The sequence below is a fragment of the Callospermophilus lateralis genome, chromosome 15 (assembly GCF_048772815.1).
Source record: "Callospermophilus lateralis isolate mCalLat2 chromosome 15, mCalLat2.hap1, whole genome shotgun sequence".
Lineage (NCBI taxonomy): Eukaryota > Metazoa > Chordata > Mammalia > Rodentia > Sciuridae > Callospermophilus > Callospermophilus lateralis.
Genome location: NC_135319.1, coordinates 43,033,699 through 43,045,903, shown reverse-complemented (window position 1 = coordinate 43,045,903; position 12,205 = coordinate 43,033,699). Strand labels below are relative to the sequence as shown.

The 12,205-nt window shown below is 49.5% G+C and overlaps 2 protein-coding genes across 3 annotated transcripts in view; one reads left to right on the top strand and one right to left on the bottom strand.

The window, feature by feature from the left end:
- The first annotated feature begins 1,338 nt into the window (after positions 1-1,338).
- Positions 1,339-6,139, top strand: Pcbd1 (pterin-4 alpha-carbinolamine dehydratase 1). Its single transcript, XM_077105434.1, has 4 exons — positions 1,339-1,418; positions 4,170-4,301; positions 4,811-4,891; positions 5,679-6,139. Exons 1-4 carry the CDS (start codon positions 1,416-1,418, stop codon positions 5,775-5,777), a joined length of 315 nt encoding a protein of 104 aa, XP_076961549.1. The 5' UTR covers positions 1,339-1,415; the 3' UTR covers positions 5,778-6,139.
- Positions 6,140-8,693: 2,554 nt separating this feature from the next.
- The window catches only part of Sgpl1 (sphingosine-1-phosphate lyase 1), a 52,217-nt gene continuing 48,705 nt past the window's right edge, over positions 8,694-12,205 (bottom strand). For both annotated transcript variants that reach the window (XM_077105423.1, XM_077105422.1), the window contains exons 14-15: positions 11,804-11,924; positions 8,694-11,268 (exon numbers count right to left, since the gene is read on the bottom strand). In XM_077105423.1, coding sequence (XP_076961538.1) covers positions 11,128-11,268; positions 11,804-11,924 — 262 coding nt within the window. In that variant the 3' untranslated portion in view covers positions 8,694-11,127. The remainder of the gene's footprint in view (positions 11,269-11,803; positions 11,925-12,205) is intronic.

The window sequence follows — 12,205 nt, the reverse complement described above, 5'->3', positions numbered from 1 at the left end:
GATAAGGCCAAGTATAGTACGCATGAGATGTGTAGGGAAATAGGAATGCTCACGCAGCACAGGTGAGTTGGACTGAAGTGGCCATTCTGGACAACATCTGGAACTATTTTGAGATTCACACCCACGAGGGGAATTGCTGGCCTACGTGTTATGCAGTTACCGAAGTTAAGAAGCTTCCCACAGACCAGGGAGCTCCTGGAGCTGTTCACTGCAGTATCACTGTCTACTGCTATGCACAGGCATGAGGGACCAACTACCTGCCACACTCCAGGGACCCAAGAGTGGTGGCGGTGGTGTTAAGTATGAGTGGTACTATGTTCAACCACGTTGGAGAATCATCATGGAATACCAAGCAGCAGTGACAACACTTAGTACTGCAGATTAAATATATGCTTGGAAAAGTCTTAACTTTCCACCAAGTGAAACCTGAAACCGAATGTGATAGGTAACACCATCACTTACAGAAATTTAAAAATGCATAGAGAAGAGGCAACAACATGAATTTTGCAAGAATGTGTACAAATAAAACTACATTAGCACATTAGAGAGGTTGCTACTAAAGGGAGAAGAAGAATGGATTATGAGAATAAAAGTTAATAGAAGCCGGGCGTGGTGGTGCACACCTATTATCCCAGCAGCTCAGTAGGCTGAGGCAGGAGGATCTGGAGTTCAAAGCCAGCCTCAGCAACAGCGAGGCACTAAGCAACTCAGTGAGACCCTGTTTCTAAATAAAATACAAAAAGGGCTGGGGATGTGGCTCAGTGATCTAGTGCCCTTGAGTTCAACACCCCTATACTAAAAAATTTTTTTAAAAAGTTAATAGAAAAATTTTTTTATAATGTTAAGAGAAGTGACATTACCTGATTCTAAGACTTAGATGGATGAACCGCAAAAGACTTATGCTGAGTGGGTACGGTACGGTCCCATCTACTCTACATAAGATTCTAGAAAATGCAAAGTATAGTGACAAATTACATCAGTGGTCGCCTGGGGAGGGGCAGAGTTTCCTAAGTGGCATGAGGAAACTTTTAGCACTGATGGGATGTTTTCATGATCTTGATCGTGGTAATGGCTCCATGGCGGACACATGTCAAAGTGTGCTCTAAATATGTGCCATTTATTCTAGTCAATTATATCCGATTGTTTTTCAAGATAAAGTCAGGTGACTTAGAGCCCAGGATCACCCAGTCGGGAACCAGGGGTGTGATTCAGAAGGGCCAGCCATTGGGAGCGGCTCTCTGCGCCCAGGAAAGTGCTGGAAGGACCCGAGCTGAGCGCGGCCGCCGTTAATCATTACCAGTGGGCGGCCCAAGCGCGGCTCCGCCCCCGGGCAGCCTCCAGAGCGCCCCGCGAGCTCGCCGTGCCCGCCGCCACCTGCTGCCCGTCCGGCCACCTGCCCGCGCGCCGCAGCCGACATGGTGAGCTCGAGATCGCGCAGCGCCGGGGCGGGGAAGAGCCGGGCGTGGGGAAGGCGGTGGGGTCCCTTCAAGCCTCTGCAGAGCCTACGTGGCCCGCCTTGGACGGTCGGGTCTCCCTGGCGGGGGTGGCCACGGGGCTGCTGAGGGGCGGTGGCGGGCAGGCCCTGCGAGGCGGCAGCTGGGCCTGGCCTTGGCTCCCTGTCGCACAGCTGCGCGCCCGCGCCAGAGGCGGGGCGGAGAGCGGGGACAGCTGCTGTGCACGCCCAGGCAGGGCCTGATCCTGGCCCCTTCCTGCCCCCACTAAGGTTGGGGTCTAGCAGGGATTCAGACCTGGTACTGCTACACCTGGCCTCAGACCCCGCCCCTGCGCCTGATTGGAGGTCAGTGCCCAGCGTGGGCTCCTGATGGCCCAGGATCATCCTTCTTCCAGGCTGAACTCCCCCCAGCCGCCCCAGGGCGGGCTATCGGACCCTTCCGGTCTGTGCATCCTGGAGCCGCTAGGCCAGGAACCGTCGTTGGGAGCATCCAGGACTGGAAGGGCATTTTGGCAGTTACAGCTTGGGGATAGGGGCTGAGACTGGAGAGTTGCAGTTTGGGTAATCAGTAACCCCTCAGCACACTCCCTGCACACTCCCCCAGAGACCAGAGGCTGGTCTAGGCCTGATCCTGATTTACTAAGCAAACAAGGCTCCTTCCCTCTGACCCCAGAGTTAAGGTTTGTCAGTCTGCCCAGGCTATGGGACTTTGGAGGGCCTAGAAGATTCTAAAAAGAAATAGGGGCCCTTCAGGAACTCACCTGTATCTGCCCGCCCCCTTGCAGGGTTCTGATGTCTTGGCTGACATTTGGTTGCCTGGAAACAGACCAGGCTTATCAGCCCCAGAAAAGGCCAGCTCTGGAAAGGAGACCTAGTTGTCAGGTGGGCGATGCACATCTCAGCTGCCATCCCTGTCCCTGTCTGTAGCCCATGACAAGAGAAGGACCAAGCCTCATCAGTTCAGAGAAAGATCCCACATTTTCTGGAGGGAGAAAATCTTCTACCCAAAGTGCTAGCTCAATGCAGTGAACCCATCATGGCCTCTGGGGATTGAACCCAGGGGCGCTCAACCACTGTCACATCCCCAGCCCTTTTTATATTTTATCTAGAGACAGGGTCTCGCTGACTTGCTTAGGGCCTTGTTAAGCTGAGGCTGGCTTTGAACTTGCAATCCTCCTGCCTCAGCCTCCTGAGCTGCTGGGATTATAGGCCTATGCCACCACACCTGACCCAGGAGGTATTTTTAAAAACGCATGCATTTACTTAGTAGCCATGTGGTTTATTAAAGTGTTGCACTGGCACTTCTGGATGATTCGTGAGAGCTCTTGTCGCTTGACCCATGACTCCAAAATTCTCTTGAGTGCCACTGGGCCACCTGACTGGTAAATGGTGAAAACTGAGACTTAAACCAGCTGGGCCAACTCCCCCCAGGCGTCCAGACAGGGCCGCTTCCTAAAACCTCAAGGAAACTCCCTTGCTTTCTCTCCCCAGACCTAATTGATTTCAGCTTGGGCCCTGTCCCTGTCTGCTCTTAGGTGGTTTTATTTGAGAAGTCTAGCTTCTGGGGTCCGTTAAGCTCCTGGGTCCCTCTAGAGAACAGAACTGACCCTGGTTTCTTCTCTGAGGGTCCACTCGTGGCCTGACTCGTGTCACTTTGGGCTTTCTCCAGTGTGCTCTACCAATAGACAAACAGGATGGGGTTTGCCAGCTGCCTGGACAAGTTACTCCCCCTCTGGGACTGAGCCCTGTGGCCAGAGCTCTCCAAGCTTCCAGGAGACAGAAAGCCTGAGAACCCAGGCCTGACAACTGGGAACCAGAGGCTAGGTGGTGGTGTGGTTAAGTGCCTTTGGGGCGCAGAGCCACGGCTGTCAACTGCAGTGTGGTTAAGAATCACTGGAAACACATTCTACATGCTGTTGCCCAGCCCAGCCCAGGGATGCAGATGCACAGACCACACTTTTGAGAACCTCCTAGTGCTGGGGTGAGAGAGGGGTGGAGAAGCCCTGTCTCCTCTCTACACCTCCGCTTTCTCTGAAAGCTCTGGAGGGGTGGGGGTGGGGGACGCACAGAGGACAGAGTTGATACCAAAGGAGGCTGGAGCCCGGAGCGGCAGTGCAGGCCTAATCCCAGCCACTCGGGAGGCTGTGTGGGAGGATCATGAGTTGAAAGCCAGCTTCAACAACTTAGCAAGACCCTATCTCAAAATAAAAATAAAAAGGGCTGGAGATGTGGCTCACTGGTTGAGCGTCCCTGGGTTCAATCCTTGGTACCAAAAAAAAAAGGAAGATTGATAAAGGGAGGCCTGATACTTGGTGCCCTTTTCCTGAACCTTGTGTGAGATCTGGCTGGATTTTGCTTTTACTCCTCATCATAGATATAATCCACACAGCTGGGGGGCTTGGGGACTTGGGGCGAGTTGGAGGGGGGATTGCTGCTTCATCCTGTGATTGGCATTACACTTCCTTTGAGATCTCTCTCTGAGGGTAGTGTAAAACTCAACACCTGAGAGCCTATCAGTGAGTAAGCCCAGACCCCACCTCCTGGGTGAAGCACCCCTCTCAAGTCCTGCTGGTCTGTTGCCTAGAGAGCTGCTGCCCTTTGGTCATCTGTGTCCAGAGCAGCCAGCACAGGCTGGTTAAGTTCCCTGTGGTCTGGGGCCCTCTCTTTTGACCTATGAAAGAAATGCCCTTGGGCCTCTGCTCTCTTCCTCTTCTAGGCTGGCAAAGCACACAGGCTAAGTGCTGAGGAGAGAGACCAGCTGCTGCCAAACCTGAGGGCTGTGGGGTGGAATGAGATGGAAGGCCGAGACGCCATCTTCAAGCAGTTCCATTTCAAAGACTTCAACAGGGTGTGTCCAGGGTGGGAGGGTTTGCCCAGTCTGGGGCTGATGGGCCACATTGCAGACTTATTCCCTCCCTTCAAGTCCTACAGTGCCAGACACACTAATCCAGTTTATTCAGGCACCGCTGGTAGGGAAATTCATTTCCTTGAATAACTTGGAAAGTGGCGTCCTCAGGAATCACAGAGTAGGAATGTGGGTCTTGGACTCTCCCTACCTGGAACAATCCTCAGAAAAGACAGCCCAAGTAGCAAACAGAGATACATCTGAGGATGTTTTCATAGTCAAAAGACTAAGACTTTAACCTCTTGAACTTGTTAGGGATCCTAGTAAAAGACCTTCTTCCTGCTATAGAGAGACAACCTGGAAGTAAGATCTCAGAGCAGGGGCAGGTTGTCATGGGAAATGATTAGAGCTAAGGGAAGCTAGTCCAGCCTCCTGTATCAATCGATCAGTAAAAGGTGCCCAGGAATCCCTTCTCTCAGAGCGCTAACCTGGGTTTCACTTCACTTAAATAGGCTTTTGGCTTCATGACCAGAGTGGCCCTGCAGGCAGAGAAGCTGGACCACCATCCTGAGTGGTTTAACATGTACAACAAGGTGAGCAAGGTTGTGTGCCTGTGTTGTGCTCTGTCTCCATCCACATCTGAGCACTTGGGCACTTTCTGAAGGCTCTCCCTTGAACTGGACTCTGCCCCCACCAGAGGTTGACCGTCCATTCAGTCTGTCCACCTCCTTCCTAGAATCAACATTAAGTGGTCAGTCTCACTACAAATTAAGGACATTCAAATTAAAACACTTTGAGATACTTGTGGTTAAAGTAGATATCGATAAGGCAAAACCCAAGAAAGGAAAGGCTGTGGGAATCAGGCATAATTATTAATAGCTCCACGTGGTTTTAATCTTTCTGGGGGGATAGAAGAATGAAAAAAGTAATAAACTTGAACTGAGAATCCCCATGCATAACAAACAGATCTGTCTGCTTAATCAATTGAATAGTCAATAGTCATACCTAGCATGTGCCAAGAACTCTGCTGGCCTGTTTAAAAACATTAAGGATGGAAGAGGCTCTTTGTAAATGGGTAGTTTAGGAGCTAGCAGTAGTTTGGGTTCTGCCTTTAGCTTTTAGGTTGCTCTTGACATCTGGATGTTAAATTTTTATTCTGTAGTTGAAGTTACCATTGTTTTTGGAAAACATTAGAGAAGTGCGGTACAAGATGGCTTTGCACTGCTGTCACAGACCTGTCAGGGCAGCAGGACCCAGGAAAGATGGCAGTGACCAGCTGCTGTTCTGGAGCGCTTAGTGGGGCTGAGCCCAAGTTAGTGAGTCTCCTACTCTTAGGTGAAGTCAGTGGAGTTGCCCTGAACTTCTGTTTGTTTGTTTCAGGTGCACATCACCCTGAGCACCCATGAATGTGCAGGCCTTTCAGAACGGGACATAAATCTGGCCAGCTTCATCGAACAAGTAGCAGTGTCCATGACATAGACCCTGCCCTTCTTTGTATTCTTCAGGGGAAGGGCGGGTGACTGAACTGGGAATCCAGGTAGGGAGCCCTTGGTCCCAAGACTGCTGAAGTCGGCTCTCCTGTGTCCACCCTTCTTGCCTCCATGTAGGGGCGGAGTCCATGTTGTGGGAAGATGGCAGCGTCATTGCCAACACCAGGAACTGAGTCCCTTCCCCTCTACCACTCTTCATCCTTGGGCTGTTATATTAGAGTGAGCCCTTCCTTTCCTGGCAAGTTCCCAGCAACAATAGTGATTTTCTTCCCAGGATGTGTCTTGATCCCAAATCCGTTTCCCAAGCAGCTGTGACACAGGGTGAAATAAAATCCTGTCTTAGGAAACACATGTGTTTTTATTCTTCTAATAAAATCTAATGCATCATGTGGTCCTACTGGGGATGGAACCAGGGCCTTGCACACACCAGGCAACTTCAGGTTCATTATCATGTAGGGGACTTAATCAGGAAGACTATCGACTAGGCAGAGGAAAACTAGGTTAAGGCTAAATGTCAGGATAAGAAATAAGCAGTGACTAATGGTGACAAGGATGATTCTGAGTCAAAGACCCAAAGAGGGTTCTTGAGAGGCAGAGATGGCTAAGGGGGCATCATGAACACAGGTAAAGATGAATAGGGCATGGGACCTCCAACTAGACCGTCTGGGACAATGTTGTCTTTTTGCGGTCATGACTAATTTTATGTGTCAACTTGGCTGGGCCATGGGGTGCCCAGACCTTGGGTCAAGTATTATTCTGGATGTATCAGTGTTGATGTTTTGGATGAGATTCGTGTGTTGGTATTGAGTACAGCAGAGTGCCCTCCCTAAGGCAGAAGGCTGACATAGAGCAAAAGGGCTGGCCCACTTCCAAACAGAGAACACTTGCCTGTCTGCCTTGAGATGGGACATTGGTCTTTTCCTGCTTTCAGATTCAAACTGAACAGTCCTTGCTCCATGGGTCTCAAGCCTGCTGGCCTCTGGACTGAGGCTGCACCTCAGATCTCCTGGGGCTCCAGCTTGCCAACCACAGATCTTGGGACTTGCTGATCTCTAGTCACATGAGCCAGTTCTTCCTAAGAAGTCCCTTCCTTCTCTGTGTGTATACTGGCTGTTTTAACCTCATACACTGACCTGTAACACCAAAGGCGAGCTCCTAATCCTGATGACCTTTGCATTTCTTGAAATCTTAGCCAAGGTCTCAGAGCTCACCTGCTTTTATTCTATAAGACAGGAAATGAGCTGTGGTTTAGGAGTCAGTTAAGGGCTGATTTACACAGGACTGGTCCCCAGTCAGTAACTCCAGGACAGAATAGGTCTACAGATGTACCATGACTGGGAAGGGGACAGTCAGAGCAGACTTACCTTCACCCCAGTGTGCATGCCACATAGACCCCCACCTTGCATGTGCTGTGAGACAGACAGGGAAGCTCTCTCCCAGGATCGCTCACCTGTGGTGCCAACCTGAAGCACTGCCTGGGCACTGAGATGCCTGGCAAATGCCAGAGTCATTAGGAGCAGGCATCCTGCAAGATCACAACTCAGGTAGTCAAGATGAGTCAAACCCCAGGGCCATAAAAGAGGCAGAGGTTGGTGGCTGAGAAATAAGCTTACTGTCTAAAGAGGGTAAGCAGGACCCTTTCCTAGCCTACATGCTGTAAAAGACAATCAAGACCCATGTGGATGGTGATTTCTCTGCAATGCTTAACATCAAGACCAGCAAGATTCAGACAGAGGTCTCTTATATCTGATGACTGAGGATTACGGGACAGAAGACACCAGACATGGAGTTGTGGACTGTGCCTCTGCTTTTATCATGGATCAAGAGTCAAAAAATTGACACCCATGCAGCCCTCCATTTGTATGAGGAAACTTTGTGTGGGACAAAGACATAGGCAACACTTTTCAGAAACATATGTTTATTCTAAAACTAATCCCAATAATTGAAAATAAGAGGGGATATTAAGCAGAGAAAAGATGATGTCAAGGACAAAAGCACAAGTGAAAACTAAGGCCATTAAAACCCCAAGTCAAGAAAGGGCTATCAAAGCTTTCTGTCTGCCCAGGCTATGGCCTGTCATTATTTCTGTCACTGTTGGGACCAGCTAGAAGCTGCTTGGTGCCTCCAAGAACCCTACAGAGAAGGCAAAGGGGTCTAGAGCTGCAGAGGCAGTGCCAAGCCTCCCAGTCACTACCTGTTAGATGGGCCAGGCCCCGGCTGCAAGCACACTCTGGCCTCTCCTTAGGGTTTATTTGCGGCTCAGGGGACCAGGCCATTTGACAGTAGCTACAACAAAGCCAGCACTCCTTATCTTCATTCTGGAAAAGTCTGAATGGGATGAAAACCAGAATGGAAAGCTAGGCTACCTGAAGACAGCCTTAGATCCTGACCAGCCCTTGGGAAGCCTCCTCTTCCTCTTTCAGAATGGAACAAGATGCCCAGTAGTGACGTGTGAAGATCACCAGAGCTCTGCCAGCCCCAAGACCAAATGCCAGGCTCAGAGCCATGACATGTCCTTTGGTCAGATAGAGCTGTGTGGCTCAGCTGGCCGAAGACCATCCAGGAGGCTTATTCCTTGGTACATGGCAAGTAGAGTAGATGAAGATGGCAGGAAACAGAAGATAGCACTGGTCCTGGGGAACTGATGTCCTGTCCGCCAGGACTCCCAGAACAGGTGTGCCTACCAGCTCTGGTGTAGAGAAACCAATCAGCTACCTACTGAAGCTCCTAGACACCAGCTGGACTGCTGCTAGCTTGTGTCCCTTGGCCCTGCCAATTAGCGGCCACATGATGATTCACCACCAGGGGGCGATCCCTCACCACAGCCCATTGGAGCGCTGCCATCAGGGCATGGATGATCTGGTTTGTGTGCACCCCAGTAAACAAATGAATGCAACCATCCACAGTGGGACATTTAATTGTTTAATTTCTTTTAAAGAGATTATTGCTGCAATTAGGAAGGGAGCGTATTTTTGAAGAGGGGGGGGGTTAGAGAAGACAAAACAGATTTAAAAGAGGCAAGTACCATTTTCCAAGTATAAAACTGGTAATATTAAAAGTGACGTGGCAGTATTTTCACAGGATTACTTACTTCTAATGCAGAAACAAGACAGTATAGTTTTTGCAGAAGCCAATGTGACATCTGTTAGCAACATGATACCATTAATAGATACCCTACTCACCTGAGCCACATACTAGGAATTATGTGCACACCCACATACACACACACACACACACACACAAATCTACACAAAATGAAAGCCTACACAAGTGTTAAGTCAAACTAAGGCTCTTAATCATAAATTAAAGTGGTTACAGTCGGTCCCTTTGAAAACCACCACCGCCCCCAGCACCAGTGCTGTCACAGTACAGAGGAAGTGAGTGGCTCAGGGTCTGGTCCTGGGGAAACAGAAAGGGCATATGCTTCTCCTTTTTAGCAGCTGGCAAGCCATGGTGCAGCTTGTTGGGTGGCCCCGAGTCCCTGGACTACCTCCAACATGATGCCTGGAGGCCTGGGACAATTCTTGGCTCCATCCACAGCTACTCTCTCAAGGAAGTGCCCACCAGTTCAGCAAGTAGGAGGAAGCGTATGACTCCCACGTCCTAAAGATCTCAGCCTCTTCCTGACACACACACACAAAGGTACATCAACTGCTCTTGAACCCCACAACGCACTGCAGAGCAAACAGGAGGGAAGCAAGCACGTGAGCGCACACTCACACACACCAGCCCCGCAATGATGTAGCCAGCTTGTCACAGTTACTGGGTGAAAAGTACAGTGCTAAAGAACACCTGTGACAGACGTGCTAAGGAACTCGAGGGCAGCTTGAGGACAGCAGCCTGGGAGGCACAAGTCCCTGAGAAGGGGAGGGAACAGAGTGAAGTTGCTCTGGACTTGTTCCTAAGTTCTTGCCACCAGAACAGGGACTTCTAAGACTGGTCCACTTCCCCTAGGACTGGGTCAGGAAGGGCTCACTGCTGGGGAGAAAGGCACATGGTATAATGTCACTAGAGAAGGACAGTGTCTCAACCTAGATCAGGGCCCCAAAAAAGGGAGAAAAGAAGGAAGTGAGCGCAGGATTGGCTCTTTCCCCTGCACACCCTGAGCAACTAGTCTCCTGGAGGAACTCCAGGCCCTAGACTATAATGGCTGCTGGAAGTCCGACATTCCTATTCCAAAATGTTTGTTGTTCCCCTGCTGCTCCCTTTTAGCCAGAGCTGCGGAGCATCCAGTACCTGAGGCTAAATTGCCTAGTACCTTTGGAAAGTAAATCAAAGAGGAAGAGGCAGGAAGATGTGGAGAGAGGAAATGTTCTCCACGCCCTTCCACACCCACCTAGGGTAAGTCAAGGCAACTTGTGGAGGTGCTCTGAGCTTTCCTTCAGCAGACAGAATCCCTTAGGGCGAGGCAGAACCACCACTAACTTTGGTGACCCATATTGGAACCTGGATGTTCACCTATGCTGATATTCAGGGAAGTATAGAAAACCATTTGGTTTTTGCTCATCACCGAAAGGACTCAAGTATACTCTGGCCATTGCCAACGCAGGGAGGCAGCACCACAACCAGAAAGCCCTAGATGCTCTGGAAACCATTCTCCTCGTACTCTAGGGAAACAGTAACAAATCCATGGGCACATCATTTCAAATAAGCATCTCCAAAGATGGCGACAACCAACATTTCATAGGGCCTGTCAGCACACAAGAGGACAATGGAGCACTCCATACCCTGCCATGGGCAACGGAGCAGACGTGGTCAACCACTCCAGTGCTGCACAACAGAGAACAGCAACCTGGCCAACCTGTGTCCTAGAAAAACAGAACAAGCTGCAATGAAAGAGATTTTGAAAGATAACTGAAATACTCTTGAGCAGAGGGCTGCGAGAGACTCCTACTTAAAATGTACCTAACACCCACCCAAGGAAATACCTGTTACATACTCTGTGCTGCCTAGCTAGCCAAAACATCCACCTAGGTAACAAGGAAACCCTTTTGCTATCTTACAGCTTCCTTATAGAATCAAGACAGGCCAGAGCCACCACATAAGAACTGAGCAAAGATGAAAGCTGAGAAGTTAGAGAAGGAAAAAGTTAAAACAATTCCTAGGGTAACATTTATGACAAAGGAAGAATCATTATGCAGTAGAATCCTCTGGGGTCTTCAAATTAAAAATCATTAAAAAGTAACAAGAGGAACCAACATCCTGAGGCGCAAGCTGTCTCGTGGTCCACCTCGTGCTCTATGGAGCAGGAACAGATGTCAAAGTTGCACGCAGCCTGTTCCATCCCCCGAGAACCTTCTAAAGACCAGACGCTCCGTGGGACTGGAAAGGGTCCGTGCTCAGCGGGGTTTTGGAGAACCATTCATTTGGCTGCCCTTGGTCACAGCGTCCGTACTATACAGGCTGTCCAAGAAGACTGAGGACAATTCCACAACCAGATTCCTGTCAACAGTTGCCTGGGCCATGCCGTAAATGGCACCCTATAAATCCAATCAATGATACGTTATCAGTGGTGATGAATAAGGAACAAGGATGAAACTGTGGTTATGATCCCTGCTCCCCCAGTCCTAGCTCTCCATGTGCACCCACTGACCTTCCCGACTCAGGCTCATTCTATCAGATAAACAGCTGGCACATTGTACTATGCAAAGGTATTTTCCCGTCTGCCTTTCTGCATACAGGATTTGCTGTTAAAAAAACTCCAGAGAAAATGTGTCTGTTGACTTCTCTGTGTCAAATTATTTTTTCAAATGGACACTGTTTTCACCTGCTTTTGTACAGTACTTTCTAATACACAATTATAGAAGCTTTATATGTAATATATGTCAGTTGAGACTCCCAGACAACCCTGGGAATGGGCAGGGAGAGATCATCCACAACGATTAACTAACAAGGAGGAAAGTTTGTGAAAAGGGACAGAGACAGGAACACACTCCCAAGTGTCTGATTCTTTCAGACCCCCACACCAATGCCAAAACCTTCCAAGGAGGGAAAAAAAATCTCATGTGTCCTCACCATTCCCGTGGTCTTGGCTTTAGGATTCTTCATGATTTGCGTGACAGATTCTCGGACGTCCTTTAGGAACTGGATTGCTACTCGCTTCCGGGTATGTACTAATGTGATGCAGAAATGAATACTATGGGAAGAGAAAAAGAGAGAGATAAACCTTGAAAAAAGAAAAATATGCCCTAAAGTAAAGCATTTCCCAATATAGGAATTGACTGGGTGCCTCTTCCCATTGTTCCCAGTCCTATGGGTCAGGGCTCTCAAATCCTTGGGTTGTCGAACATAGGCTGGCATCGGGGCTTCTTGGCAGAATCAAGAACCATCCTAAGAGAATGAACACAGCTGCTTGGCCTGTGCCACCCCTCCCTTCAAGCTGTCCATCATGATTCCTCCAACCCTAGGACCACCAGT

Bases quoted from the DNA above. Each gene is read 5' to 3' on its own strand.
- Pcbd1 (XM_077105434.1), top strand. The intron at 4,302-4,810 runs GTGTGTCCAGGG...TCACTTAAATAG, and splicing joins ATTTCAAAGACTTCAACAGG to GCTTTTGGCTTCATGACCAG. The intron at 4,892-5,678 runs GTGAGCAAGGTT...TGTTTGTTTCAG, and splicing joins GGTTTAACATGTACAACAAG to GTGCACATCACCCTGAGCAC.